General features: G+C 50.9%; 5 protein-coding genes across 13 annotated transcripts in view; 2 read left to right on the top strand and 3 right to left on the bottom strand.

Moving 5' to 3' along the window:
* Nucleotides 1-278: 278 nt before the first annotated feature.
* Nucleotides 279-4,508, bottom strand: LOC138833799 (UBX domain-containing protein 1). Its single transcript, XM_070032120.1, has 10 exons — nucleotides 4,432-4,508; nucleotides 4,252-4,340; nucleotides 4,061-4,114; nucleotides 3,856-3,962; nucleotides 3,704-3,773; nucleotides 2,573-2,764; nucleotides 2,435-2,486; nucleotides 1,928-2,044; nucleotides 582-774; nucleotides 279-421 (listed from the first exon to the last, which is right to left on the bottom strand). The coding sequence occupies exons 2-10, from the start codon at nucleotides 4,308-4,310 to the stop codon at nucleotides 372-374; spliced, it is 894 nt and encodes a 297-aa protein (XP_069888221.1). The 5' UTR covers nucleotides 4,311-4,340; nucleotides 4,432-4,508; the 3' UTR covers nucleotides 279-371.
* Nucleotides 4,509-6,035: 1,527 nt separating this feature from the next.
* On the bottom strand, nucleotides 6,036-11,651 carry LOC138833796 (LRRN4 C-terminal-like protein). Its single transcript, XM_070032116.1, has 2 exons — nucleotides 10,800-11,651; nucleotides 6,036-8,487 (listed from the first exon to the last, which is right to left on the bottom strand). Exon 2 carries the CDS (start codon nucleotides 8,480-8,482, stop codon nucleotides 7,775-7,777), a length of 708 nt encoding a protein of 235 aa, XP_069888217.1. The 5' UTR covers nucleotides 8,483-8,487; nucleotides 10,800-11,651; the 3' UTR covers nucleotides 6,036-7,774.
* A 101-nt stretch (nucleotides 11,652-11,752) lies between these two features.
* On the bottom strand, nucleotides 11,753-27,152 carry LOC138833794 (seipin). 9 transcript variants are annotated; one of them, XM_070032107.1, is made up of 13 exons: nucleotides 27,063-27,152; nucleotides 25,583-25,759; nucleotides 24,804-24,989; nucleotides 23,133-23,452; nucleotides 22,072-22,153; nucleotides 16,411-16,554; nucleotides 14,576-14,710; nucleotides 14,335-14,432; nucleotides 12,802-12,943; nucleotides 12,574-12,640; nucleotides 12,298-12,387; nucleotides 12,111-12,191; nucleotides 11,753-12,021 (listed from the first exon to the last, which is right to left on the bottom strand). In XM_070032107.1, exons 3-13 carry the CDS (start codon nucleotides 24,885-24,887, stop codon nucleotides 11,855-11,857), a joined length of 1,410 nt encoding a protein of 469 aa, XP_069888208.1. In that variant the 5' UTR covers nucleotides 24,888-24,989; nucleotides 25,583-25,759; nucleotides 27,063-27,152; the 3' UTR covers nucleotides 11,753-11,854. The 9 variants fall into 9 exon arrangements, with proteins under 9 accessions (XP_069888208.1, XP_069888209.1, XP_069888211.1 ...); XM_070032108.1 differs by lacking the exon at nucleotides 27,063-27,152 and adding an exon at nucleotides 26,960-27,030; XM_070032110.1 differs by lacking the exon at nucleotides 27,063-27,152 and adding an exon at nucleotides 26,781-26,847.
* On the top strand, nucleotides 25,378-26,428 carry LOC138833798 (guanine nucleotide-binding protein G(I)/G(S)/G(O) subunit gamma-3). The gene is made up of 3 exons (XM_070032119.1): nucleotides 25,378-25,627; nucleotides 25,961-26,060; nucleotides 26,295-26,428. The coding sequence occupies exons 2-3, from the start codon at nucleotides 25,962-25,964 to the stop codon at nucleotides 26,421-26,423; spliced, it is 228 nt and encodes a 75-aa protein (XP_069888220.1). The 5' UTR covers nucleotides 25,378-25,627; nucleotide 25,961; the 3' UTR covers nucleotides 26,424-26,428.
* LOC138833797 (tetratricopeptide repeat protein 9C) overlaps nucleotides 26,906-27,859 on the top strand; it is a 28,871-nt gene continuing 27,917 nt past the window's right edge. Inside the window, exon 1 of the mRNA XM_070032117.1 lies at nucleotides 26,906-27,004. The gene's annotated coding sequence lies outside the window, so the exon portion shown is untranslated. The remainder of the gene's footprint in view (nucleotides 27,005-27,859) is intronic.

The following is a 27,859-nucleotide window of genomic DNA, read 5'->3' as shown; positions in this document are numbered from 1 at the left end:
TCCTGGAATTTAAAACTCATAGCCTGAAAGCTGGGGTTGCTCAAGCTGGTGCACTACCAATAAGCCACACCTCCAACCCAGTTTTTTGCTGGTTAATTGAAAATGGAGTCTCACAGGGTTTTAGTTTTAGACTGGCTTTGAATGGTCTCCAGATCTTAGCCTCTTTAGTAGCTAGGATTCAAGGCATGAGCCAATACTGCCTAGTCCAAATGCCTTATTTTAGTGTCTTCCTCTATTCACTATTGTCCCTCCCATTAGTCAGGAAGAAGCCAGGCATATACAGAACTCCAAGGATCTATTTATTAGGAAGGAGATGTCAGTGCTGTATCAAAGATGAAGAGGTCAGAGAGGGATGGTGAGATAAAAGCCCCTCAACTGGGACATTTCTTGGCCACAATGAGGACAGCAGAAGGCACGAGTCCTGAAGATGGAAGAGAAGCAGGTATAAACAATAATATCTGCTTTTACTCCCCAAGTTCCTGGCCACATATTTTCTCACAAGATACCTTTTCTTTGCATCCCTCCTTTTCCCAAGCATGCCCAAATCCACCAATCCTGCTTCCCAGTCCCTTATGTCATACCCAGCTCCTGCAGAGGTCGCTCCATGTCAGCCTCTGAGAAGGCCCGTCTGGGGAAGCCACTGAGCAACTGCACAGGGTCCTGGCCACCTCCAGGTTCCTCCCCGCGGTGGAGCTCCACATAGAGCCTTACAGCTGCCAGCTGTTCCCGGGCTCTGAATGTCTGGGTCAGTGAGGTCCCATCTGGCAGCCTCACCTAGAAGGCAAAGGAGATCTCCAGTATTCCGAGCACCAAAACTTAAGTAAGATGCCCAAGAAAGGTGAAGAAGAGCTAAAGTAGGCCCCTCCTTTCTCTTAGAGGAACTGAACGAGTTGTACAACTCAAGTACAACTACTACTTAAAGCACTTAATGAGGACACACTTATCCTGTCGGCTTTACTAAGGGTTAAAGCAAGGGCCCCAGCTTCCTCAGTCTAGGACAGACAGAGCAAGATTATACAAAAAATGTCAGAATAAATGCCACATCACAAAAATAGTAGAGTAATGAAAGGAAAACATCATGAACAAGCAAAAGGGTAATTAGGAGGTGCAGACTTCAAAAATGATTAGAGCAGGTGAAATTGGATATCTTTCCTAAGAGTACAAGAGGTAGGATTTCAAAAGTCATTTACAAAGAAGGAAGAGATTTGGCAAACAGAACATAGCTGAAAAAAAGGGGGGGAAAGTTGGGGGCTGGGAATATGGCTTAGTGGTAGATTGCTTGCCTCGCATGCATGAAGCCCTGGGTTCAATTCCTCAGTACCACATACACAGAAAAAGCCGAAAGTGGCACAGTGGCTCAAGTGGTAGATGCTAGCTTTGAGCACAGAGATGTTCAGGGACAGTGCCCAGGCCCTGAGTTCAAGCCCCAGGATTGGCTAAAAAAAAATTTTAATTTTTAATAAAGTTGGGTGCCTTGTACACCAACAAAGAGGTTCCAGGAGCAAAAGAGGAGCAAAAAGGATAAAAGCCAGAAGTGGCGCTGTGGCTCAAATGGTAGAGCGCTAGCCTTGAGCTGAAGAGCTGAGGGACAGCGCCCAGGCCCAGAGTTCAGGCCCCATGACCAGACCAAAAGAAAAAAGAAAAGAAAAGAAAACCAAAGAAAAGAAAAAAGAGGTTGTATCAAGGTGGGCACCAGTGGCTCACACCTGTAATCCTAGACTCAGGAGGCTGACATCTGAGGATTGCTATTCTAAGCTAGCCTGGGCACAAAAGTCCATGAGACTCTTATCTCCAATAAACTGTCCAGAAAAAGCCCAAAGTGGTATTGTGGCTCAAGTGGTAGAGTGCTAACCTTGAGCACAAAGAGGCTGAGGGACAGCCCCCAGACCGAGTTCAAGCCCAGCAAAAAAAAAAAAAGAAGTAGTACCTGTATGCGACACTGGTCATACTCCCGCTTGGTGGGTGGCTCCTGGCTGGGAGAGGAGGGGACAGGACCTGGCTCTGTCACTGGTGGGGTTGGCCCAGAACCCACACTACTGCCATACTGTAGGACAAAGTAAAACCGTCAGTCAGATACTCATTGTACTGTCAGGAAACAGACCAGGAGAAAGCAATCTTGTAACCAGCTTTTTACCTGACGCTAGGAAAGAAAGTTAATGCCTGTGCCGGTGGCTCACACCTGTAATCCTAGCTACTCAGGAGGCTGAGATCTAAGGATCGAGGTTCAAAACCAGCTGGGGTAGGAAAGTCCATGAGACTCTAATCTCCAATAAACCAACAGAAAACTGAAAGTAGCACTGTGGCTCAAGTGATAGAGCACTAGCCTTGAGCTGAAGAGCTCAGGGACAGCGCTCAGGCCTGGAGTTCAAGCCCCATGACAAAAACAAACAAACAAAAAGACTTAGTCGTTTCTATGGTCTTGTCAATCACCCACCTTCTTGGCTCTTTCTGCTTTATCCCTTTCAATCTTTTCTCGAACCCTTTGCCTAGAATGCAGACAGAAAGAAAGCAGGTTGGACATGGTCAAGCAAAAACCTTGATTTCATTCTCAACTATTGCCCATCACCCAGACCTGGCTGCTAACTCTTCAGCCTTTTCCCTCCTCCGCTCCTCAGCAGCTCTGCGCATTTCATCTTCTTGTAGTTTCTGTCGGGCAGCCGACAGCTCTTGGCCTTGTCTCCGGCGCTGCTTTTCTCGTTCTAATGCCTCCCGCTCCTCTCTTTCTTCACGTTCCCGCTGCTTCTGGGCCACCAACTCCAACATTCTGTGTTGGAGAAAGGAAAGAGTTCAAGAAAAATAGCTGAGTGTATAAAAAGGAACTCTGAGAAACAGCAGGAAACATGTCCCAAAATAGATGAAAAAAAACTTAAAAGACAATTAAAAATAAGAGAGGTGCCAGGTGTGGGTGGCTTGAGGCTGGGCTCTGAGCATCACCAGCTGGGGGCAGAGAAGTCCCTGAAACTTTTTTTTTTTGCCAGGCCTGGGTCTTGAAATCAGGCGCCTTCTTTTCCTCAAGGCTAGCATTCTACCACTTGAGCACAGCTCCACTTCCAGCTTTTTCTTTTTATGTGATACTGAGGAATCGAACTCTAAGCTTCGTGCATTCTCGGCAAGCATTCAACCAAGCCACATTCCCAACCTTGAGACTCTTACCTCCAATTTATCACCAAAAAAACCTTAAGTGGGGGTGTGGTAGAGGGAAAAAGGCAGGGCACTGACCCCAGATTTCAAGGGCGCGCACACACACACACACACACATACACACACACGGAGAAGAGAGCTAGCTCATTAGTAGAGCACATGCTCAGCATACAGGAGATCCAGGACTTTAAAAAGAAAAGGAAAGAAAAGATGCCGGACACGGAAGGCTCATGCCTGTAATCCTAGTTACACACAGGAGGCTGAGATCTGAGGATTGCGGTTCAAAGCCAGCCTGGGCAGGTAAATCAAATCCAAGAGACTTTTATCTCCAATTAATCACCAGAAAACCGGAAGTGGCACCGTGGCTCAAAGTGGTAGAGCACTCGCCTGGAGCTGAAGAGCTCAGGGGACAGCGTCCAGAGTTCCAACACCATGACGGACCAAAAACAAACAAAAACCACACAGGAAATGTGTTAAGGTTAAGGTATCCGACAAAGGGTGTTTACATTTGAGAGGAGTGAAACACGATCCCCGGGGAAAGTAAGATTGGTATTTACTGGACCTCTTAGTCTGTTCTTGTCTTTCTTCTTCGGTCAAAGTTGGTTTGCTTTCGCCAGCAGCAGACCCAGGTCCTACAAACAAGCAACAAGCGTGACTACCCCGTGGGATTCTCTTCTGCCCTCGCCAGTAAATCGGCTGTCTCCCCGTCAGGACCTTCAGGGCCAACTTGCTCTGAGGAGGTGGGCTCCCGTCCCAGGATATGTCCGAGAGGCATCTCTAGAGGTTCGTCCACGTCGGGGTCGTCTTCGTGTTCCATCAGCCTGGCAGGGCAAGTCGGCAGGGGAAATTGGCCGTGAGGCCGCCCCTCCGCCGCCCCTCCGCCGGCGCCTCCCCGCCCCCCGCCGGCCCGGCCGCTCACCAGTCCATCGCGGCCTCGATGCCCTGGTTCCCCGTGAGGGCCAGAGCCTTCTCCCTGGGGGCAGAAACACCGTCAACACGCGCCCGCCGGCCATCGTGACGGGCCGACTGGGGCAAAGGCCAGGACGGATCCGCGGCCCTCCACCCCGGGGCCGGGGGACCGGGGAGATGGGGGGCTCGGGGCGCTCTTACGCGCGTCCGCTGGGAAAACCCATCTCGATGAGACTCTCCAGAGCCGTCAGCTCCGCCATGACGACGCCAGCCACCGCTTCCGCGGGGACCTGGCAGGGTGAGAAGGAAGGCGGCGAGGGTCAGCGTGCGGCAAAGCCGCCCTCGACGCCACCCCCGCGGACCGGCGCTCGCTCAACTCACCCGGCTCGGGACCCGCCGGGGACACCGACGAGAAGAAAGCCGAAGGGAAGCGGAAGTACCCGAGTCTGTTTGGGTCACGTGGGAGCGGGCGTGGACGGGGGCCGCGGAGAGCCAAAAGTCTTCCCCTCCTATCGGTCGCCGGGACCTTGCGCACGCCGGCGGGGGCGGGGCGGAGCGAAAGGGGGCGGGGATGCGGGTCGGGCTCAGCCAACCGCGAGCCGCGGATACCGTGCTTTTAAGCACGCGGCGGGGAAGGAAGCCCTCCTGAGAGGTCAATCTGGAAAGCGGGCGCAGGTGGCTCACACCTGTGATCTTAAGTCCTCAGGAGGCCGAGCTCTGAGGATCGCGGTTCAGAGCCAGCCTGGGCAGGGAAATCTGGAGGAGCATGGCCGCAGCTCGCTGGAGAATTGTTTAGCAGTGGTTATCAGGAGTCATAGCCGCTCTCAGGCCCTTTCGTCCTCGCCTGGGAACTGAGCTGTTCTTTGCCCCATTGCCAAAGGGATTTTTGCAACACTGTGTCTGACAGTCTTATCACCTTCCGGGCTTTGAAACCTTGGCATCTCAGCTATCTCGGATGTAACTAAAAATGCTGCTTTCCTCCGGCACCCCAGGCCTTCTGTTTTATTTTGTTTCGTTGAAAGACAGGGTCTTGCTTTGTAGCCCAGGTTGACCTAGATTCTCTGCCTCTGCCTCCCAAAAGACAGGTTCCGGGAGAATGCCACCAGCTACCACGCCGTTCGTTTACAAAGAAGCGCTAGCCTTGAGCTGAAGAGTGCAGGGACAGCGCCCAGGCCCAGAGTTCCAGCCCCACGACCGACCAAAAAAAAAAAAAAAAAAAAAGACAAGAAAAGAAAAGAAGAAAGGAAAAGGATTTGAAAGTATATGTACTATCACTGGGTTTGGTATGTGTGGCAGTGCATGCTTATAATCCCAGCACTCCAGAAACTGAAAGAGCAAAATCTAAAATTTGGGCTGGGAATGTGGCTTAGTGGTAGAGTGCCTGCCTGACATTCATGAAGACCTGGATTTAATTCCTTAGCACTACATATACAGAAAAAGCCAGACGTGTCTCTGTGGCTCAAGTGGTAGAGTGCTAGCCTTGAGCAAAAAAAGGTCAGGGCCCTGAGTTCCAGCCCCAGGATTGGCAAAAATAAATAAATAAAACTCCAATCCTGCTCATGCTACATATAAAGATCTTCATTCAAAAAAAAAAGTGTGTATATATATATATATGTATGTATGTGTATATATATATATATATATATATATATACACACACACACATATATATACATATATATGCCAGGTGCTGGTGACTCATGCCTATAATCCAAGCTACTCAGGATGCTAAGATCTAAGGATCCTGGTTTAAAGTCGGCCTGGGCAGGAAAGTATGAGACTCTTATCTCCAGTGAACTACTCAGAAAAAGCTAGAAGCAGAACCATGGCTCAAGTGGTAGATTGCTAGCCTTGAGCCCAAAAAGGCTCAGAGACAGCAGCCCAGGCCCTGAGTTCAAGCACCAGGACCAGAAAATCAAGAAAACAGGTGTGTAAACAAGCAATCGAAAGGGATCTGAGAAGGCCTCCTTTTAAATTTCCTTTAATGTTATCACAGTGGATATATAGTCAACAGAAATGGGGACAGGGATTCCTAGGTATTGCTGTTAGTTTTGTTTTAACTAAAAGGAACACTAAGACAAGTGCTAGTGCCTCACTTGTATCATCCTAGCTACTCAGGAGCTCAGGAGGTCGAGATCTGAGGATCATGGTTCAAAGCCAGCCAGGGCAGGAAAGTCTATTAGGCGCTGATCGCCAACTAACCAGCAAAAAATAGAAGTGGAGCTGTGGCTCAAGTGGTACAGCACTAGCCTTTGGCAAAAACGCTCAGAGACACCTCTCAGTTGGAGAGGTGAGAACCCTGAGTTGGAACCCTGAGTTCCATCTCTAGGACTCGTGCATACACACATACACAAACCCACTAACTTGTGTCAGCATGGTCCTTTCCTGTCTTCTCCATCCCATATCAATCTTGTCTCCTCCCTCACCAGACATAAGTGGATTGTGCCCTGGATGGGTTTGTCCACCATTACTAAACAAAAGGTCACAGAAAGATGTGGCTCCAACCCCAAACTCCCACTGTGATCAAGTTTATTTTCAAAATTCACTCCTGGAATCTTCACTACTTAGGAAGGCATGTAATCCTAAATTACTCAGGAGGCTGAGATTTGAGGATAATAGTTCAAAGTCAGCCTGGGCAGGGAAATCTGTGAGACTCTATCTCCACTAAATTACCAAAAAAATCTGGAAGTGGGACTGTGGCTCAAGTAGTAGAGCACAAGCCTTGAGCAAAAGCAGCTCAGGGATAGTGCTCAGGCCCTGAATTTAAACCCAGGATTAGCATGCACATCTAAGCACAAGTACATGTGTGTGAGCACACATACACACATACACACACACATACACTAACTCCCAATGAAGCCACCCACAGTAATAAAACTTTTAAGAGTACTTGATTTGGAAGCATGGGCTAACACCATTTTTTTTTGTTTGCTTTTTTTTTTCTTCTTGTGCTTGTAATGGGGCTTGAACTCTGGGTCTTAATGCTGTCCTTGAGCTTTTTTTTTTTTTTTTTTGTCGGTCGTGGGGCTTGAACTCTGGGCCTGGGCGCTGTCACTCAGCTCTTACAGCTCAAGGCCAGTGCTCTACCACTTGAGCTACAGCGCCACTTCCAGTTTTCTGGTGGTTTTATTGGAGATAGGAGTCTCACAGTCTCTCCTGCCCGAGCTGGCTTTGAACCGTGATCCTCAGATCTCAGCCTCCTGAGTAGCTAGGATTACAGGTGTGAGCCACCAGCGCCCGGCTGTCCTTGAGCTTTTTCACTCAAGACTAGCACTCTACCACTTGAGCTATAGCTCCACTTCTGACTTTTTAGTGGTTAATTGGAGATAAGAGTCTCCTAGACTTTCCTGCCTGGACTGGCTTCAAACTGCGATCCTCAGATCTCAGCCTCCTGATTTGCTAGAATGACAGATGTGAGCCACATCCTCCCTGCTCAGTTTTTACATTTTCATCAGTATATTTTAAATGTCTATATACATAACTACATAATGTTCTTGATGTTATCTTTCCAAACTCACAAAGCCTAAATCATTCATGATCTCACAGTTTGGAGGAAAATTGCTATTTCTTCCTAGTCCTCAGCCCTGGACCTTAAAAAGTTCTCAACCCTGAGATCTCAGTGGTGGCCCCATTATGTGGACCTGGCTCTGCTTGGTTGTCAGATTAGTGCCATGTGTCCCCAAGTCCCTGCACTCCTGCCAAATGGGGGTGACCCAGGGTCCAATCAGACAGTCCCCGCAGCTGGGCGGTGGCGGGGGCAGCCCCAACGCTCACGTAGACGGAAGTGCCAGAACAGGACAGCACAGCTCAAGAGGGCCAGAGCTGTGCCTACCCCCACAGCGGCATGGACCAGGGTAGCGGGTCTGGGTGGCACAATGATCTGGCCACAGGGCCCAAAGGAAGGGAAGGTCACCCTCTCCTGGCCATCTTCACCTGCCCCAGGGACCTCGCTCTCCCCAGCTTCGTTAACAGCCACCACACAAATGACATAAGTGCCCCCAGGCTTCAGTCCCTTCAGTTCTGCTCTTCGGACTGTAGCATTGAGAGGGGCCCCCTTCTGTGGCTCTCCAGTGCCTTCCCAAAGCAGCAGCCAGTAGTAGTGGACTGGGGAGTACGGTGCGCACCAGTGGACCTCAGCGCGGCCCTCCTCGGCCACAATGCGAACTTCTCCCAAGCGTGGTGGGTCAGGTCTCTGGGCGGGGCTGGAGAGGCCTGGGCACAAGCAGGCCACGGGCCCAGCCCTCTGCAGCTCATGGCAGGGCACCTGCAGGTGGCGGCATCGGTCATAGTCACAGCGGAGAGCCAGCAGAGGCGTGCTCACTGTCTCATCTTCGTCATCCTCCTCCAAGTCTTGAGGGGTCAAAGGCTGAGCTCTGGGAACCAAGGAGAAGGCCATGGCCAGGAACCACAGAAGGCAAGGAGAGTGGAGCATGGAGTCTGGAAAGGAAGGGGTGAAGAGGCAAAAGATGTCAGTCCTGCTTTCTAGGGCCCCTTGCCTTCCTAGGCAGACCCTCTAAGGACAGGGAAACAATTGAGGATCGAGATGGAAAAAGGACAGGGCTGGGAAGGTGGCTCAGTGGTAGAGCCCTTGCCTTGCATGCATGAGGCCCTGGGTTCGATTCCTCAGCACCACATAAGCAGAAAAAAAAAAGCTGGAAGTGGCGCTGTGGCTCAAGTGGTAGAGCGCTAGTCTTAAGCTGAAGAGCTGAGGGACAGTGCCCAAGCCCAGAGCAGAGTTCAGGCCCCAGAACCGGACCCAAAAAAAAAAAAAGATTGAAAGAGGAAAGAGGTGAGAATGAAACACTTTACATAAACAAAACTGGGGGATAACACCTTTAATCCTAGCACTCTGGAGGCTGAAATCTGAGGATTGAGTTGTTTTTTGTTTTTGTTGATCAGTGCCTGGGTGTTGTCCCTGAGCTTTTTCACTCAAGGCTAGTCCTCTACCACTTTTTTTTTTTTTTGGTCCAGTCGTGGGGACTGAACTCTGGGCCTGGGCGCTGTCCCTCAGCTCTTCAGCTTAAGGCTAGCGCTCTACCACTTGAGCCAGAGCGCCACTTCCGGCTTTTTTCTTTTTTGCTTATGTGGTGCTGAGGAATCGAACCCAGGGCCTCGAGCATGCAAGGCAAGCGCTCTACCACTGAGCCACCTTCCCAGCCCAGTCCTCTACCACTTTGAGCCACAGCACCACTTCCAGTTTTCTGGTGAGTAATAGGAGATTAAGAATCTTAAGGACTGAGCACTGGAGGCTCACACCTGTAATCCTAGCTACTCAGGAGGCTGAGATCTGAGGATCATGGTTCAAAGCCAGCCTGGGCAGAAAAGTCTATGTGTGACTCTTATCCCCAATTAACCACTCAAAAACCAGACATGGTACTATGGCTCAAGTGGTAGAATTCTATCCTTGAACAAAAGAGGCTCAAGGACAGCGCCCAGGCCCTGATTTCAAGCCCCACAACCACCATCACGAACAACAAAAAGTCTTACGGACTTTCCTACCTGGGCTGGCGTCAAATTGAAATCCTGAGATTTCAGCCTCCTGAGTAGCTAGGATTACAAGCATGAGCCACTGGAGCCCAGCCTGAGGATTGAGTTGTTGTTGGTTTTGGGGTATTTTTCTTCTTCTTCAAGCATGCTAGGCAAGTACTCTACTACTAAGTCACATTCCTAGTTCAAGCCCTAGTATTGGCACACACACACATACAAATGAAATCCAGCCTGACACCTGAGATGCATGGCCAGAAATGTGCAAAGGTGCTACAAAAAGCTAATGTTTTTTTTTTTTTTTTGTTTTTGTTTTTGCTAGTCCTGAGACTTGAACCCAGGGCCTGGGCATTGTCCCCGAGCTTCTTGTGGTTTTTTTTTTTTTTTTTTTGGTCAGTTGTAGGGCCTGAACTCTGAGCCTGGGCACTGTCCCTTAGCTCTTTAGCTGTAAACTAGCACTCTACCAACTTGAGCCTCATCCCCACTTCCGGCTTTTTTTCTGCTTATGTGGTGCTGAGGAATCGAACTGAAGGCCTCATGCATGCAAGGCAAGCGCTCTACCACTGAGCCACCTTCCCAGCCGAGCTTCTTTTTTTTTTTTTTTTTTTTGTCGGTCCGTGGGGCTTGAACTCTGGGCCTGGGCGTTGTCCCTTAGCTCTTCAGCTCAAGGCCAGAGCTCTACCACTTGAGCTACAGCGCCACTTCCGGTTTTCTGGTGGTTTTATTGGAGATAGGAGTCTCACGGTCTCTCCTGCCCGAGCTGGCTTTGAACCGCGATCCTCAGATCTCAGCCTCCTGAGTAGCTAGGATTACAGGCGTGAGCCACCAGCGCCCGGCCCCTGAGCTTCTTTTGCTCAAGGATAGCACTCTACCACTTGGGCCACAGCACCACTCTGGCTTTTTGTTTACATGGTACTGAGGAATCAAACCTAGGGCTTCATGCATACTAGGCAGTCACTCTTCCACTAAGCCACATTGCCAACACAGGGCTGGTAAAAAATGAGGAAGAAATGATTTACTCAGCTCAGGGTGGGGTGATCAGGGGAGAAAAAGGTAAGACTAATTTCCGGTTGCCATTCTGAGAAATCTTAGCAAACGAATCTTAGCAACACACGCAAAAACTCAGAAAGAGAACTTAAGAACAGAAAGGAGAAAGAAAAAAACCCAGAATCCTTATTCTCCACCTGTATCTCATGCAAATATTATCAAAGCAGTCCCCCTCCCTGCCCGTCCCCGCTTCCCCTCAGACCCACAGACCCCCTCACCACTGGAAGTCTGCAACCAAGTATCGATGGTGTCCGCCAAATCGTTCCCAGCAGCGCAGGCTACACTGTCAGGTTGTATCTTCAATTTCAGTTCAGTTTTGGCTGAAAGCTTTTATACCCTTCAACCCTGATGTCACCACCTAGCCCCTTCCCTGGTGAGTGCCAAGAGGGCTGGTCCCCTCACAGGGCCTGAGTCATGAGGCCTGGAATGGGGGAAGCCACATGCAGTTTCAGCTGGAAGCCAGGATGCCTGGGTTCTGACAGAGGAGTGAGGTGTGGAAAGCAGCCAGGAGCTGAGAACCCAAAGGCTGAAATCATGTGAAGACTTGGGGAATGGAGTTCCATGGAGAGGAGGGAGGGCCACCTGGCTGGCAGGAGACAGGAAAACAGCTGGGGACAGCACGGGGCCTGACTTATAAAATACTGTTTGGGTTAAAAAAAAAAAATCACACCACATTTATGGCAGTCATTTCCTGTCTTCTGCCTCCCAATGGACAGAGAAAGGGAGGGGTGTAAAGGCTAGGACGGTGGATTCGGCTCGCCAGACCCGCCCTGTCCTATCCCCCACCCCTGGGGGGAGACAAGTCACATGGATGGAGCGGGAAGCTTTCTAGGGGCCCAGATCCTTGGACTTCCTAGGTTTCTGGTTGGAAACAGATGTGTTTAAAACAGCGCAGGCCGTGCATGGTGGCAAACCACCTAATTCCAGCACTCAATGAGGCAGAGGCAGGCAGAACGGAGCACTGTGTGTTCAAGGCCGTCCTGGGCTACATAGCGAGGTTGAGGCCAGCCTGAGCTACATAGTAAGACCCTGTGTTGACCCAAAACAAACATAAAAACAATATCCTCCACTGCCAGCCAGGTTTGGAGGCTTCCCCCTGCCAAGACAACTTCCCCTAAGGGAGAATCAGAGAGGAATCGGATTTTTCAAATCATCCGAAATCCAGTCCTGAGTCGGTGAAGCAGCTGGCATAAAATAGTTTATTAAGGGGAAAACAGGAGAAAAAGGGTTTGCTGGCAAAGTGCTGGAATGTGAGGAATCTGCCCACTTTTCCTCAAGAACTGGAGCAGGTGGAGCGCTGCCGGAGGCCATCCACAGAGGCCTCGGAGGTGCCCAGTGTCTCCGGGGCAAGGGCCGGGGTGGAGGCGGAGGTGGAGGCGGAGGCAGGAGCAGTCAGGTTGGCGTCGGTCAGCAGTGCTGCATCTTCCCAGGAGCCTGAACCTGGGCCAGAATCCAGAGTCCCAAATAAGCTACTAGATTAACCGGAGGCCCTGCCCCCACCCCAGCTGCCCCGCCCCTCATGCCCTCACCATCACTGGCTTCAGGCTCCAGCTCCTCCTCTCCACTCAAGGGCTGCTGATCTGGCTTCTCCTCCTCAGACAGTGGACCCTCTGTGACCAAGAGGGCAACACACAGGTGAGAGCCCACGGGGGGGGGGGGGGGACCCAGAGGCTGATGGAGAGAGCTGAAGAGTCAAGAGGAGGGACTGAACAGTACCTGTCCCTGAGGGGTCATCAGGGCTCTCACCATCCTCTGTCACATCTGACTGCTGGGTGGATTCTTCCTGAGTGCCTTCAGTCCCCGAGCCTCCAAAGCAAGAGAAAGAGGCCTAGGGTTGGTGGCTGTGCCGGGCGGGCAGATCCAACATTACCTTCTTGAGCCTTTTCCCTAATTGTGGACTCAGTGTGATGGCTGTACGCCTCTTACTAGAGAGAGGTAGGTGGCCTCTCTTGCCAGCCCACCTCCCCACCACCACCCAGGCAACCCTTTTACCTGGCTGATTGGTAGAGATCCGGCGGAGGGCTTCCTTGCGTGAACTCTCCCTTTTTCTCATGCTAGTCTGTTGGGGGGGCGGGGGGGAACAGACAACTGAGCAGCAAGGCTGGGAATCCTTTCTCCAGTGACCAGGGGCCCCTGTTCCCTAAGCCCCAACATGTTCCTGGACCACTCACATGGAAAGATCCTGAGGGGAAGGAAAATGGGGTTCCTGCCCTTTCTAACCTGCGAAGGGAAGTGGTGCCGGGGCCAGATGCCCCCCCACACCCATTGCATGTAGCTGAAGAGCACGATGACGCTGAGGAAGGTGAAGTTGCTGGCAACACCGATGAAGGCGCAGGTCATGGGGAAGTTGTACAGCAGGTACCTGAAAAGCAAGAAATGGGAGAGGAAGGGAACAGCAGTTACCAGCAGAACCAGCCATTGTGTTTCCCAGATGTAATTCCTACTGAGTTTGACTTAAGAGTTGGATTTAGCCTCTATGTCCCCCATCCACCTTTCATATACCAAACTTGGTTACCCCAGGTTCTAATGAAGGTCAAGGACTTGGGGCAGCAGCAGCATTCCTGAATGTCTCTGGAGCCACCTGAACTCTTCCTGAGGCCATGGATCAAAACAATAGACTATATGAGTATTCTGCTGTATTTTTGTGGGGAGACTCTAATGTTGTTTCTTTCTTTCTTTCTAGTCTAAGACCAGGACTCAAACTCGGTTCTTGATGCTTTCACTCACTGACCAGTGCTCTACCCATTGAGCCATGCCTCCAACTCTGCAATCTAATGTTATGTTGCCCTGGCTGGCCTCAAACTTTTGGAGCAACTGGATCTCCTGATCACTTGGCCTCCCAAGTAGCTAAGACTTACAGGCTCTCCTAGCACCACACCTGGTTCAAGTGGTTTCTTTCCCGCCTTCCTTCCCTCCATCCCTTCTTTCCTTCTTCCTACCCAGGGCCCCATGCTCGCTGGGTAGGCACTCACTGCTGAGCCACCCCTCAAGCACATTCACCTTTTTTTTCTTTGAGACAAGGTATTTTTTCTACGGCCTCAAGCTCACTACCTGCCCAGGCTGGCCTGAAATCTGATTCTGCTGCCTTGGTCTCCGGCATGCTAAGATTATAGGTATGCACCACCTTACATGGTGTTTTTAAAAGTTCCTCAGCTGCCAGGCACTGGTGGCTCAGGACTATAAACCCTAGCTACTCAGGAGGCTGAGATCTGAGGATCAAGGTTTAGGGGCCAGCCTAAGCAGATAAATCCTTGAAACTTATCTCTATCAAAAAGCTGCAAGTTGGGGCTGGGAAGGTGGTTCAGTGGTAGAGTGCTTGCTTTGCATGCATGAGGTCCTGGGTTCGATTTCTCAGCATCATAGAAGTAGAAAAAGCCGGAAGTGGCACTGTGGCTCAAGTGGTAGAGCACTAACCTTGAGGTAAAGAGCTGAGGGACAGCACCCAGGCCCAGAGTTCAGGCCTCACAACCAACAAAACAAAAAATCCCAAAAAAATCTGCAAGTAGAGGCACGTTCAAGTGGAAGAGTGCCAGACTTGAGACCCTGAGTTCAAGCCCTAGTAATGGCACCCACCACCGGTCCCACCCCCTCAAAAAAAAAGGTTCCTTAGGAAGTCAATATGCTGATTGCAGCCATGTAGAGAACTGGCCATGCTTGTTACCTCTGCCCAAGATCCTCTTCATTTAAGGACAGCTCCCAGGAGAGCTGCTGAGTTCCATGTCATGGAACCTCATGGCTCGCTTCAGGGCTTACCTGAGCCCAGTGAAGTGGGCATGGATGCGGAGGTAGGCTCCATACATCTGGATGCGCTTGCTGTGGATCTCGATAATTGCTCCAGTGGTAGGCACATACTGTAGGATTGAGGAAGTAAAGGCAGTGCTGGGCCAATCTATCAGCCTCATCAGAGGCCCACTACCAGTCTCCATGGCCTTCCCCCCACCAACAGAGCCAACAGGGATGTTGTCTCCTTCTCCTCACCCTTCACCTTGCTTACCGAGTTCTCTCTATAGTCTGCATACAACTCCACTTCTAGTAGCTGCTTTTGCTCTGCAAAGCCAAACAGCAGGAGGCTGGAGAAGACCAGCGTGTCAAGCATCTTGAGCAGGTCAGAGCGATAATGCAGCATCACCTACCAGGGCCAGGAGGAAGAGGTTGGGGACAGATAGCCCAGGTTCCAATGCCCTACCCCTTAGCACCACCCAAGGGCCCCTTCCTCAGGCACTTGCTCCCTCAACTTCATTCCCTTCCCCTCAGTCTCTATGCTACATTTGTTTATTATGTTTTTGGTTGGTCAAGGGGCTTGAATTGAGGGCCTAGGACCACACGGTCCCTGAACCTTTTTGCTCAAGGCTAGTGCTCTACCACTTTAAGCCACAGCTTAAATACTTCCAGTATTTTGGGGTGGTTAATTGGAGACTCTCATGGATTTTCCTGCCCAGGCTAGCTTTGAACCATGATTCTCACATCTCAGCCTCCTGAGTAGCTAGGATGACAGGCACAAGCCACCAATGTCCAGTTTGTTCACTCTTTTATATGTGTGTATGTGTGTGTGGGGGTGTGTGCAGGTGCCAGTATTAGGGCTTGAACTCAGGATCTGGGTGCTGTTCCTCAGTTTTTTCACTCAAGGCTGACATACTACCACTTGAGCCATACCTCTACTTCCTACTTTCTGGGGGTTAATTGGAGATAAGGCTCATGGAGGTTGGGAATGTGGCTTAGTGGTAGAGTGCTTGCCTAGCATGCCCTGTGTTCAATTCCTCAATACCACATAAATAGAAAAAGCTGGAAGTGGGTTGGTGGTTCACGTGGTAGAGTGCTAGCCTTGAGCAAAAGAAGCTCAGGGACAGTGCCCAGGTCCTGAGTTCAAGTCCCAGGATTGGAAAATAAATAAATAAGAGACTCTCTTTGATTTTCCTACCAGGGCTGGCTTCACATTCTGAGTAGCAATAATCACAGGCGTGAAAACACCTGTTTATTCTCAAAGAGTAAAGGCTCCTTCTCTGACACTTTTCTGTGTTTAGCATAACACTGTCTCTGATCTACCATTCCCCTGTACTTCTGTCATCCTGGATGGAATAAGTGCCAGTGCACAGTGCACCACCTGAAGCTCCCGCCCCATGCACACTCTCATGATGTGGTTCTGGTAACAGCTTATTAACGATGAGGTCCAATACTGATTGAACACACACTATATCTAATAAGAACTTTACATTTTCTCAGTCTTACTATGAGGCAGTGACTATTAAAACCTGTTTGTGGGGCTGGGAAGGTGGCTCAGTGGTAGAGCGCTTGCCTTGCATGCATGAGGCCCTGGGTTCGATTCCCCAGTACCACATAAGCAAAAAGAAAAAAAGCCGGAGTGGCACTGTGGCTCAAGTGGTAGAACGCTAGCCTTGAGCTGAAGAGCTGAGGGACAGTGCCCAGGTCCAGAGTTCTGGCCCCACAACGGGACCCAAAAAATAAAATTAAATTAAAAAATAAAACCTGTTTGTGTCTGAGAGGTCTTGTGAATATCAATCAATCAATCAATATCAATATCAATCAATGAGTTTGAGGCTGGCCTCAAACTCATGAACCTCAAACTCATGATCCTTGTCCCAAGTGTTGGGATTTTAGGCCTTCACCATCATGCCCAGCTGAACCTGTTACTTCATCCTCTATTCTCAGATGGACATGCTCATCAGAGAGTGGGGAAAATGTGGTTTGGTAAATGGATTCCTCTTCCCTTATCTGGACTGGCCCCTGACATCAGAACCAGGGATTTCTTCTGGGATCTCTGACTTCTGCAGTCATTCTCCACAGTTTCCCACAGTGTCCACACATACTTACCGAGCGTGAAGACGTGGAGATGATGCGGCCACCTCGGGTGTAGCATGAAACAGTGACCAGGAACATGCCCAAATCTTGATTCACAGGGGACTCTGGCAGCTCAAGCTCTAAGGTGACGCGATAAGGCTGTCCATACATCAGCACCTGCCAAAGGTAGCCATCATCTTGTTTCAAAGCTTTTCAAAATTGTGCTGTGCCTGCTAATACTCCACAACCCCCCTGGGATAGCACTACAGGCCCTCTCATTGCTCATGCTGGAAGCAGGTGCTGCCCCCTCCTGGTAGCTCCCATCCAAGTAGACATCCCAAGCCTTCAGCATCATGCTGGCTATACTGAATGACTAGCTACTCTATTCTGAGAAATGCTCTATTGCTTTTTTTTTTTTTTTTTTTTCTTCCCAAAAGTGAACTATGTTGCCAACTGGGCCATGTGTGACTGGGGCCTGTGTGCCAGTGTGGCTGTCCCCATGGACCCAGCCTGCCCTCACTTACATGATTAATTACAATCAACTGCCCGCAGTGCTCTGCCTCCCTAGCCAGCTCTGGTACAATCACAGAGCTCCTAGATCATCTTGTTACTTTTTCTTTGGGCTTTCTTGAGTCCTGTTAGCTATCTTCCTGTCTTAGCTTCCAGAATAGCTGGGACTTAGGGACTTACAAGCGGCAGCACATCAGGCTCCAGTTCCTACTCTTGGTTCTGTTGGTAGGACTGAGATTCACAGTGCAAATATTTCCTCACAGAGTTCCATCTCAAGAGGTTAAAATTCTGTTTTTTTTTTTTTTTTTTTGTGCCAGTACAGAAGCTTGAACTCAGGACCTAGGTGCTAACCCTGGGCTTTTTTTGCTCAAGGTTAGTGCTCTACCCGTTTCAGTTATAGCCTCATATATGGCTTTTTGGTGGTTACTGGAGATAAAGAGTCTCACAGACTTTCCTGCCTAGCCCGGCTTTGGACTATGAATTTTCTATCTCAGCCTCCACAGTAGCTAGGATTACAGTGTGAGCTGCCAATGTCTGACTCAAGAGGTTAAAGTTTTACATCTACACATACCCTACTTTCTCCTGACTCTTTCTTCCTTCCTTTTTTTCTTTCTCTTTCTTTCTTTCTCTTTTTGTTTTTTGCCAGTCATGGGGCCTGAACTCCAGGCCTGGGCGCTGTCCCTCAGCTCTTCAGCTCAAGGCTAGCACTCTACCACTTGAGCCACAGTGCCACTTCTGGCTTTTTCTGCTTATATGGTGCTGAGGACTTGAACCCAGGGCCTCATGTATGCAAGGCAAGCAATCTACCACTGAGCTGCCTTGCCAGCCCTCTTTCTTTCTTTCTTTCTTTTTTTTTTTTTTGGTTGGTCATGGGGCTTGAACTCTGGGCCTGGGCCTGGGTGTTGTCCCTGAGCTTTTCAGCTTTAGGCTAGTACTCTACCACTTGAGCCACAGTGACTCTCCCTTTTTTTGTTTCGTTTTAGTCGGTCGTGGGGCTTGAACTCTGGCCCTGGGCACTGTCCCTCAGCTCTTCAGTTTAAGGTGAGCACTCTACCCCTAGAGCCACAGCGCCACTTCTGGTTTTTTGCGTGGTTTATTAGAGATAAGAGTCTCACTGACTTTCCTGTCCCGGTTGGCTTCAAACCATGATCCTCAGATCTCAGCCTCCTGAGTAGCTAGGATTACAGGCGTGAGCTACCAGCACCTGGCTATTTCTTTTTCTTGGTAGTGGTGGTTGTAGGACTTGAACTCAAGGCCTGGGCGGTGTCCCTGAGCTCTTTTTGCTCAAGGCTAGCACTCTTACCACTTTGAGCCACAGTGCCACTTCCAGTTTTCTGGTGATTAATTGGAGATGTCTCACCAACTTGCCTGACTAGCTGGCTTTGAACTGCGATCCTAAGGTTTTAGATTCCTGAGTAGCTAGAATTACAGATGTGAGCCATCCTGCTCTCCTGAACATTTGAACATTTCTATGTTCTTCTATGCCTTGTATTTATTTATTATTATTATTATTTTTTATTTTTTTTGGTTCCAGTCGTGAGGCCTGAACTCTAGGCCTGGGCGCTGTCCCTCAGCTCTTCAGCTCAAGGCTAGCACTCTACCACTTGAGCCACAGCACCACTTCCCGCTTTTTTGCTTTTTGCTTATGTGGTGCTGAGGAATCGAACCCAGGGCCTCAAGCATGCAAGGCAAGCGCTCTACCACTGAGCCACCTTCCCAGCCCCTATGCCTTGTATTTAATTAGTGCTGAGAATTTAAGCTAGGGCTGTGCACATGCGAAGCGCACACTCTACCACTGAGCTTCATCCTTAGTCCCTGTCCAAGCTTGTTTTGAATCAAAAGGGAATCAGTGTATTTTTATTATTTATTATTTATTTTTTGTGCCTGTGTTAGCGCTTGAATTTAGGGCCTGGGTGCTGCCCTTTCGTTTTTTCACTCAGGGCTGCCACTCTACTACTTGAGGCACAACTCTACTTTTGGATCTCATGGTTCACTGGAGATAAAGAGTCTCACAGACTTTCTAGCCAGGCTGGTTTTGAACCACAAGGCTCAGATCTCAATTCCTGAGTAGACAGAATTACAGGTGCCTGGCTTTTGTGTAGTGCCAGTGCTGAGGCTCAAATTCAGGGCCTAGAGGTTACCCCTGAGCTTTTGTGCTCAAAGCTGGTGCTCTACCTCTTGTGTCACAGTTCCACTTCCAGCCTTTAGTTGTTAACTAGAGAGAAGATTTTCATGGATTTTCCTTCCCTGGGCTGCCTTTGAACCACAGTCCTCAGATCTCAGCCTCCTGAGTAGGTAGGATTATAGGTGTGAGTTTCTGGTACCAGCTCAACTAACTATTGGTTAAAAAAAAAAAAAAAAAAAAAGGATTTCATGAGATTCCTAACCCTTTCTCCAATGGAGGCCAGGCGATTGTAACCCAGCTGCCTCACTAATTTTTGGAAAACCAAAATGGGTACTTTTCTACCTACAAGAGAAAAAGCCAGAAATGGTGCTGTGGCTCAAGTGGTAGAATACTAGCCTTGAGAAAAGCTCAGGGATAGTGCCCAGGTTTGAGTTCAAGCCCTAGGACTGCCCCCCCCCCCAAAAAAAAAAATTAAGCCAGGTGTTGGTGGCTCATGTCTATAATCCTAGCTGATACTCAGAGGTTGAGATCTGAGGATTGAGGTTCAAAGCCAGCCTGGGCAGGAAAGTCTGTGAGACTCTTATTTCCAATTAACCACCAGAAAACCAGAAGTAGCACTGTGGCTCAAAGTGGTAAAGCGCTAGCCCTTTTTTTTTTTTTTTTTTTGGTCGGTCGTGGGGCCTGAACTCTGGGCCTGGGCGCTGTCCCTCAGCTCTTCAGCTCAAGGCTAGCGCTCTACCACTTGAGCCACAGCACCCACTTCTGGCTTTTTCTGCTTATGTGGTGCTGAGGAATCGAACCCAGGGCCTCATGCATGCAAGGCGAGCACTCTACCACTGAGCCACCTTCCCAGCACATAGAGCGCTAGCCTTGAGCAAAAGGAGCTCAGGGACAGCACCCAGGCCCTCAGTTCAGGCCCCATGAATGACAAAAAAAAAAAAAAAAGGGAAAAAAATCTCATCTTCTCAAAGGACATCCACATAATCTATTGTAGCTTTTTTTTCCCCCCCCCAGGGCTGAGGACTGAACCCAGGGCCTTGTGCGTGCCAGGTGGGCGCCCTTCAGCTGGGCTTAACCCCCAGCCCCATTCACATAATCTAATACTAGAAGAATCTGGTACCTGGTGAACAAGTCCATCTTTTAGTCAGGTTTGTCTGCTTCATAGAAGATTATCCTCATTCTACATAATATTCACCCTCTCCTACAACAATATCATGGAGGTTTACCACCTCCATAGTCTCATACTGTCCCAGACTATGTTGTTCTAATGTTCCAAATTCTTTTTTTTTTTTTTTTTGTCGGTCGTGGGGCTTGAACTCTGGGCTTGGGTGCTGTCCTTGTGCTCTTCAGCTCAAGGCGAGCGCTCTACCGCTTGAGCCACAGCACCACTTCCGGTTTTCTAGCGGTTTATTGGAGATAGGAGTCTCATGAACTTTCCTGCCCAGGCTGGCTTTGAACCGTGATCCTCAGATCTCAGCCTCCTGAGTAGCTAGGATTACAGGAGTGAGCCACCGGCACCTGGCTTAATTCTTCCAAATTCTTTTGGAATGCCTACAGATACATTCAGTGTATATTTTCTATCAATCATGTGAGCTGGAGTGTTACCCAGTTCACACATATTATTTTATTAATTCACTAGAAAATGTTCAATAGCAAAAAATATTCAGTTTTCTCTAGTAATCAGGGACTTGGGCTCCATCTCCTCTCATCCTTCATCTTTTTTTTGGGGGGGGGTGTGGGTGGAGGTGGAGGGGTGGGAAGGGTAGTTCTGGGACTTGAAGTCAGGGCCTTCATGCTTTTAAGCTTTCTGACTCAGGGCTGGTCCTTTACCACTTGAACCACGGCTCTACTTTCAGCTTTTGCTGGTTAATTGGACATATAAGTCTCAAAGATTTGTCTGCCTAGGCTGGCTTTGAATCATAATTCTCAGATCGCAGCCGCCTAACTTGACTATGCCAACTGGGGCAAGCACGTGTGAGAGATTTTTTTTTTTTTTTGTCAGTCAGGGGGCTTGAACTCTGGGCCTGGGGGCTTTCCCTCAGCTCTTCAGCTCAAAGCTAGTGCTCTACCACTTGAGCCACAGTGCCACTTCTGATTTTTTTGCGTGGTTTATTGGAGATAAGAGTCTCAGGGACTTTCCTTCCTGGCAGGCTTTGAACGATGATCCTCAGATCTCAGCCTCCTAAGTAGCCAGGATTACAGGGGCTCTGTGAAAGATTCTTTATCTACAGCCTTGAACAGAAAAGCTAAGGGACAGCACCTAGGCTCTGAGTTCAAGCCCCAGGATTAGAACACACACACACACACACACACACACACACACACACACACACACACACACATATGCATGTGCACATGTAATATTTTTTGTTGTTAGACTTCTGGCTTGAACTCAGGGCCTGGGCTGAGCTTCTTTTTTGCTTAAGGCTAGCACTCTACCACTTGAGCTCCAGTGTCATTTCTGGCTTTTTCTGTTTATGTGATACTGAGGAATGGAACCCAGGGCTTCATGCATGCTAGACAAGCACTCTAACAGTAAGCCACATTCCCAGCCCTCACATGATACTTATTTAGTTCAGGGATCCCATGCTTTAACAGAGCCTCGATCAGCTTACCTAATATAGAATGTTAACTCTCCATATACCTTCACTAGGGTTTCCATGTTTGTTCAAGTCACACTGGCATCTGGCCAGTCCTCTGGCACAGTACCCTTTGTAAAAATAGGTCACACACACTTTCTAATCATTTCATAATTTTCTAGACAAGCTTTTTAAACTCTAGGGTGCAAGCCATACTATTGCAATCAAATAGCTGGTTTGTTCACCAAAGTCTACAGCCCACTACACTTTCTAGCAGAGGTGACCATTCTGAAACAGTCAGATTTCCCCTAATGTCTCTTGCAGAAAGATTCAAATGCTCAAGTCATTGAGATCTTAATTTCTCTTTAGCTTCCTTTTCACTCAGGGCCCTGGTCTTTGTCTCTTTTACTCAATGTTTGCTCTTCACACCCTTCTCAAGCCTACAATCTCATGAAACTTTTCTCTAGTTTGCATACTCACCCGATCACGTCCACTCTTAGCCAATGAGACATTGGCAACAGGGAAGGAGCAGAGCGAGGTGGTGGTGGAATCACAGTCGGTCCTAAATGAGAAGAGGGCAATGATCCTCTGCTAAGTTAAGAGTTTACCTTGCCTGTCTCTCCACACATTTTCTTGACCTCCTGTCCTACTTCACTTCTGTCTGTTAAAGAGAACAGGGGTGGCCAGGAGATTTGAGATGCTAGAACAATACTTTCTCTTCCGGCACTTCCGTATAGCGGACATTCTTAGATAGGAACCTATGGACCTAATGTTTCTAAACACTCATGGAGGATCCCACCTCCAGATTCGGATCCAAGAGTTCTGACTTGGGGCCTAGTTTGAAATTGCATGAGGTAGGTGGGTATGCAGCATGTCTGGGCATGCAGGTATTTTCATGAAAGGATAGGTTACAGGTTTCATAAGATCCATATCTCTTATAAGTTCAAGATCTACCTGAGAAACTGCAATTCATGACTATGGATTTAGGAGAGGAAAAAAATTTTTTGTTTTTTTGTGCTAGTCCTAGGGCTTGAATTCATGGCCTGAGTGCTGTCCCTGGTTTTTTGTTTTTTTTTTTTTTTTGCTCAAGGCCAGTGCTTGATTACTTGATTCATAGCTCTACTTTTGGCTTTTTGGTAATTTATTGGAGATGAGAGTCTTATGGACTTTTCTGCTCAGGCTGGCTTTGAATTGTGACCCTCAAATCTCAGCCTCCTACAATTACAAGTGTGAGCCATTAGTGCTCAGCCTCTTCACATATTTTATATTATTATTATTTGGTGATACAATTCCATATATCAGATTATTATGAGTGCAATGCTTCTTGGCCAATGTCACCCCTTGCTTTCTAATTTTTTACTCAGAATTCAGTGACAGTGGTGGAACTAGGACCTGAGCTCCCCACAGTCTAGATCTGCTGCATCCTCCAGTGGTGAAGGTTAGTCCTATTAGCAGAATGGACTCATCTTTCCTCCGCTGTAAATAAGAGGACCGAAGAAACTCCAAAAGGCTCCCAGCAACGCTCACCGAGCCCCTCTCACCTGTAGTAGAAATGCACGGGGCTGAGGTGGCTGACTGTTGGCATGTAGGAATAATAGAAGGAGCCATAGAGGAACACAGACACCCACAGCAGGAGGAGGATGGTGCAGAAGAGCACCCCAAACTGTAGCAGCAGCCTGCGGGCACGGCCTGCCAACACATGGCCCACTTCTTGTGCCCACAGCACGGCAGGCACCGGTGGGTCATTGACCATGGCGGGGAGAGGAGGTGGTCTGGGCCCAGGTTCAGGTCTTGAGTTCTTAGCTGCTGCTCTGCCACATGGACGCCACCCCTGGCCATGGGATGAGGCAGTTGGAGGTTCCTGGAAAAAAAAAAAAGAGAAGGGGAAAGCTGGGGATAGAAAAGACATACGTGGCTTCGAGGGACAAGAAACAGGAGGACAACGCAAAATCACTGTTCCCTAGGACGCTTCTCCAAGTGATGGCGCTTCTCTGCCAGCTACCCCTTCCCTTTCACAGCAGTGCCAGAGTTCCTCATCTAACTCGCCCCCAGCCATCTGGGTCAGGGACACGCCCTCAACAGAGAGAATGGGCTCCTTACAGTTCTCTCTGCGCGCTGCACAGAGACGCTGCACGACTTGCCTGAGGTAGCACAGCTGGACCTAAGAGCAGTCACAAATGCCTCCCAAGTCTCTCCCCTTCACCTCAGGATGATAAAAGCCCGCCGAGGCGCGCCTCACATGGGCAGGGCGTCCGGCAGTCAACGGCCACTCCCCGCCGGCGCCCTCCGGCTGGCCAGTGCGCTCAGCGCCGGAGACCCCACCCCCCACCCTCAGACCCCGCGCCGCGCCGGGCCGCGCCACCATGGAAACCAGCGGGTCAGACGCCGCAGCTCGGCCCTCACCAGCCTCTCGCGCGCGCTGCCGAGGCAACCGCGAGAAGCGATTTCCGGCTGCAGGAGAAGCCCCGCCTCTTTCAGCCCGCAGCCTCCACGGCCCAGGGGCGTGGCCTATCCCGGGGGCGGGAACCTGGGGCCGGGGGCGGGGCCCACTTGGTGAAGGGCTTCCCACAGCTTCTACCAGGGTCCAACACCTTTAGGTTAAGGTGACCACCGGGAAAAGGCGCCTCCCACCAGGCATATATGCTCTCGCCCTCCGCCTATATCATCTTCCTCCTTGTAACCCCAGGAGCCCAAACAGGGCAGGGGGCGGGGAGTGGGGGGATGGTAATGGTGAAGGGGGCTCTGATTTGTAGCTAGCACAGCTCCTAGGACCCGTGGGCGTCGGAGGAGAGGGTTCGCCCAGAGAATGACGCATTCTTCCGGAACCTGTGCAACTTGGTGTTGTGCAGGTGGCCTGCTGTCCGCTATTTACAAAGCATGCATTTCAGCCCAGCGTTTGGTCCCCAGCTTGACACTGCGTGACGGATCCTCCTTGGACCCTAAGAGGATTGATTCCGTTTTCCTCAGAACCCCTTTAGAACTAGACATTTAAGTGTAGCCCTCCATCGGTGGCATCTTCTATTTCACATACGTCTAGTTTAATCACCTCCAGATAAGGCACTGCAGAAGGCCAGGCCAGGGTGTGTACATCTTTTTGCATGATGCTGCAATTTCACGTCAATATCCCCACGCAGTTTGTCACCCCCCACACTCCATCCCAGGTAGCCCAGTTATTTTCAAAATATTTCCACTGATCCCTTTACAAGCCTTACCTCCTCCTTGTCCGATCCTTTGATCTGGTCTCCGCATCCCTCTTTTCCTCCAGCTTCTCTTTGGTCTGTCATTTCTTTAGACATCTTCCCGACGATTCCCTCCGCTGCCCTTGGATCTCCCACTCGAGTCACTTTTGGCTAAACGTGGGGATCTAGCAGCGGACCACCTGTACGCATCACATTTTCCTGGATATGGGGAATGGAGGGTCACTGCAAGAAATGAAGACTCAGACGCTAAATGCTGTGTCAGAGTAGAGGGAGAAAGGGAGGAGGGGGGCAAATGGCCAGCTGATGTCAGATTTTCAAATGAGCAGGGCCCCCCGCAACCAAGTGTACTCTACTGCAGAGACTGTCACAGGCCTAGACCACCTTCATTTAAGGGGGGAGTCTGTTTCCGCCTGAGTTCCTTTGGGGAGGGCTCTAGCCCAGACTGGGGACTTCGGCAATGGGGGAGGGGCAGGGAGAGAGACTGTAAGGGTGGGGGTGTGCGCAGGGGATGCAGGCAGCAGCCAGGCTCCCCCACTGGCCAAGCAGTTGGTATGCTCCAGGATCTGAACAGCTCCTTCCAGCATCCTTCATCCTTCAGGTACCAGCCATCTGGGCAGTGAGTGCTTGAATTGCAGAAACTGTGACCACCCCCCCCCACCCCCTCCCACGGAACTCTGGTCTGACCAGAGGCCTTCTCTGGAATAGCTGTTTGTGCTACAGACATCTTCGGCTGCAACTGCCTGCAGGGGTGGGGCACCCATCTGAGGCAGGGTTTGGTGCCCCGCACTCACCCGACATCCCAAGGAGGCTGCTACTGCCGCCGCCTGTGGCTTCAGGTGAGTAAGGGAGTCATTGTTTCTCTCCCACTGGCAATTTAGGGGACAAGTGGGGCTGAGGTGATGGCCTCATCAGGGTAGGGCCTTTTCTGGCTGAAGCGTTCACAGCAGGTGGCTTGAAGAGCTGAAAAGCTTTAAAATCATTTGTATAGTTTGATCACCTCGGGTCCAGACCGTGTGGGAATTTGGGGAAGATTTTCTTGGGACAGGCCTCTAAGAGGGGTGGGATAGGAGGAGAAGAAAATGTTGGGGCACCACCCAACCTTGTAAAGGTTGGTGAAGAGTGAGCGTGAAGCTGAGACAGCGCTGAGCTGTTTCTCTCTTCTCTTCCAGGATGAAAGGGGAGACTCCAGTGAACAGCACTATGAGTATTGGGCAAGCTCGCAAGATGGTGGAGCAGCTGAAAATCGAGGCCAGCCTGTGCCGGATAAAGGTGGGTGGGGCCCCCGGGCTCCCGTTAATTCATAGGCCCCGATGGGCAGTTTCCCCAGCAGATCAGACATGCTCCTTTCCTTGACTCTCTGGGGTCTGAGGCTCTGATGGGAGAGCCCGCCCTAGGCCTTTGTAGGGGTGAAAGCGATGACTGTTGCCAGAAGCCCTTTTGGGGAAGAGAGGCTGCATCGTCCAGGGGTTCTTGCTAACCCTCCCCTCCCTGGCTGTGCCCCAGGTGTCCAAGGCAGCAGCAGACCTGATGACTTACTGTGATGCCCACGCCTGTGATGACCCCCTCATCACTCCGGTGCCCACTTCGGAGAACCCCTTCCGGGAGAAGAAGTTCTTCTGTGCCCTCCTCTGAGCTGCCCCTTCCCTCCTCTCCGTCCTTCCCTCTCCCTCTCCAGAGCCCGTCCTTAGGTCGGTGACCCGGGAGGCTCCCCGCAGCCCTCTCCTCGCCCTGTGACATCACCTGAAGCACAGAACCTTCCGCACCCACGTCTATCCCATCTCCTCACCCCTGAGGCTGACCCCCCAGCACCCCGTGATTCGGGCACCCTCCGCCCCACCCACAGAGGGGTCCCCCGCGGGGCTGCCAGCCCGCGGCTCGCGGCCGGCCCCCTCCCGCCGGAGACAAGGGGGAGAGGGATGTGCGGGGGGCTGGCTCCCGGGCTCAGCGGGGGCCGTGGGGAGGGGAAACCCGTTTGAGGAATAAAGTCACCCGAGCCGGCGGGCAGCTCCGGGGTCAGCGTTCTTGGGGGCAGGGTCGTCGGTCACTAGGTTTGCCATGCCCGGGGAGCCACTGGACGACCGGCGCTCCCCGGGGCCAGGCACGCGGGCGCCCCCAGCGGGGGCCGCGGTGACAGCGGCCTGGGCGGAGCGGGGCGGCCTCGCACTCACCGCGCCAACGGCCGGGCGGCGGGAAAGCTGAACAGACGCGACCAGGTAGGGGCGGGAGGGGGGGGCAGGGTCCGCGGGGGCCGAGCCAGGGAAGGGCAGTTACCGGCGACGGAGGGGCGGGGGAGGCCCGACTCCGGATCCGGGAACCCGCAGGGGCGGGGCGCGGCTGGAAAGGGGCGGCAGGTGCCTAAGATGGCCGCGCCCACTGCCGCCCGTCCAAGATGGCGGCCCCCGTGCCTCGGAGCCCCGCCGTACAGGGCGACTCTTAAAATGGCGGCCCCCAGGCGCCCAACATTCCCAATATGGTCCGCTCCGTACTCATCAGGTCTCGAAATGGCTGCTCCCTCCCACGCCCCAGTGGGGGTCCACGTCCTCCCGTCGTGGCTCCGGCGAAGGGTCCCTGGGCCCGGGGTCCCTGCACGCACGGCGGGGCGGGCGCTGGGCCGCCGGGATCCGAGGGAATCAAGACTTCTCTACCTCACCCAGGAGAGGCTCCCTTTGGGCACACGTGTGGCGATGTGTGTGGGTGTTGGTGGCTGCTTCCTGGCCTCCCCACTGGCTTAATAAGCCCTTAAAAAAAAATGGGTTCGGATTTCCTGGGGATGGATCCTTGCCTTCATTGTCCTCTCAGGACCATCTACCCAAGAAGTGTCTATTGCTAGTGTGTCCGGGGGCCCAGCAGCCTTCCTTCACAGAGACCAGATCCAACATGTAACACCTCACAAGCACCTGCTGGATTTAGGAGCCCAGTTGCCTCCTGGAATCCTTTTCCTACCCAGGGTGAACTAAGTAAGTGTCAGTGGGCCAAGGCAGAGAAGGTCACCCCAGGTGGCTGCTCCAAAGAGATCAAGATGTGACCTCAGGAACATCCCTCCCTAGAAAAGCCTAGACTCATGACTG

Source organism: Dipodomys merriami, unplaced genomic scaffold (assembly GCF_024711535.1).
Source record: "Dipodomys merriami isolate MVZ:Mamm:240054 unplaced genomic scaffold, mDipMer1.0.p SCAF_21, whole genome shotgun sequence".
Taxonomy (NCBI): domain Eukaryota; kingdom Metazoa; phylum Chordata; class Mammalia; order Rodentia; family Heteromyidae; genus Dipodomys; species Dipodomys merriami.
Note: the sequence above shows the minus strand (reverse complement) of the source record. Positions and strands in the feature narration are given on the sequence as shown.

Coding starts and splice junctions, on each gene's coding strand:
- LOC138833799 (XM_070032120.1), bottom strand. CDS start 4,310: ATGGCGGAGCTGACGGCTCTGGAGAGTCTCATCGAGATGGGTTTTCCC. Junction 3,963..4,060: donor ATCGAGGCCGCGATGGACTG/GTGAGCGGCCGG, acceptor TTGCCCTGCCAG/GCTGATGGAACACGAAGACG. Junction 422..581: donor GCGACCTCTGCAGGAGCTGG/GTATGACATAAG, acceptor TTCCATCTTCAG/GACTCGTGCCTTCTGCTGTC.
- LOC138833796 (XM_070032116.1), bottom strand. CDS start 8,482: ATGCTCCACTCTCCTTGCCTTCTGTGGTTCCTGGCCATGGCCTTCTCC.
- LOC138833794 (XM_070032107.1), bottom strand. CDS start 24,887: ATGTCTAAAGAAATGACAGACCAAAGAGAAGCTGGAGGAAAAGAGGGA. Junction 23,453..24,803: donor AAGGATCGGACAAGGAGGAG/GTAAGGCTTGTA, acceptor TTTTTTTTCCAG/GAACCTCCAACTGCCTCATC. Junction 16,555..22,071: donor CTAAGAGTGGACGTGATCGG/GTGAGTATGCAA, acceptor TACCTTTGGCAG/GTGCTGATGTATGGACAGCC.
- LOC138833798 (XM_070032119.1), top strand. CDS start 25,962: ATGAAAGGGGAGACTCCAGTGAACAGCACTATGAGTATTGGGCAAGCT. Junction 26,061..26,294: donor CCAGCCTGTGCCGGATAAAG/GTGGGTGGGGCC, acceptor GCTGTGCCCCAG/GTGTCCAAGGCAGCAGCAGA.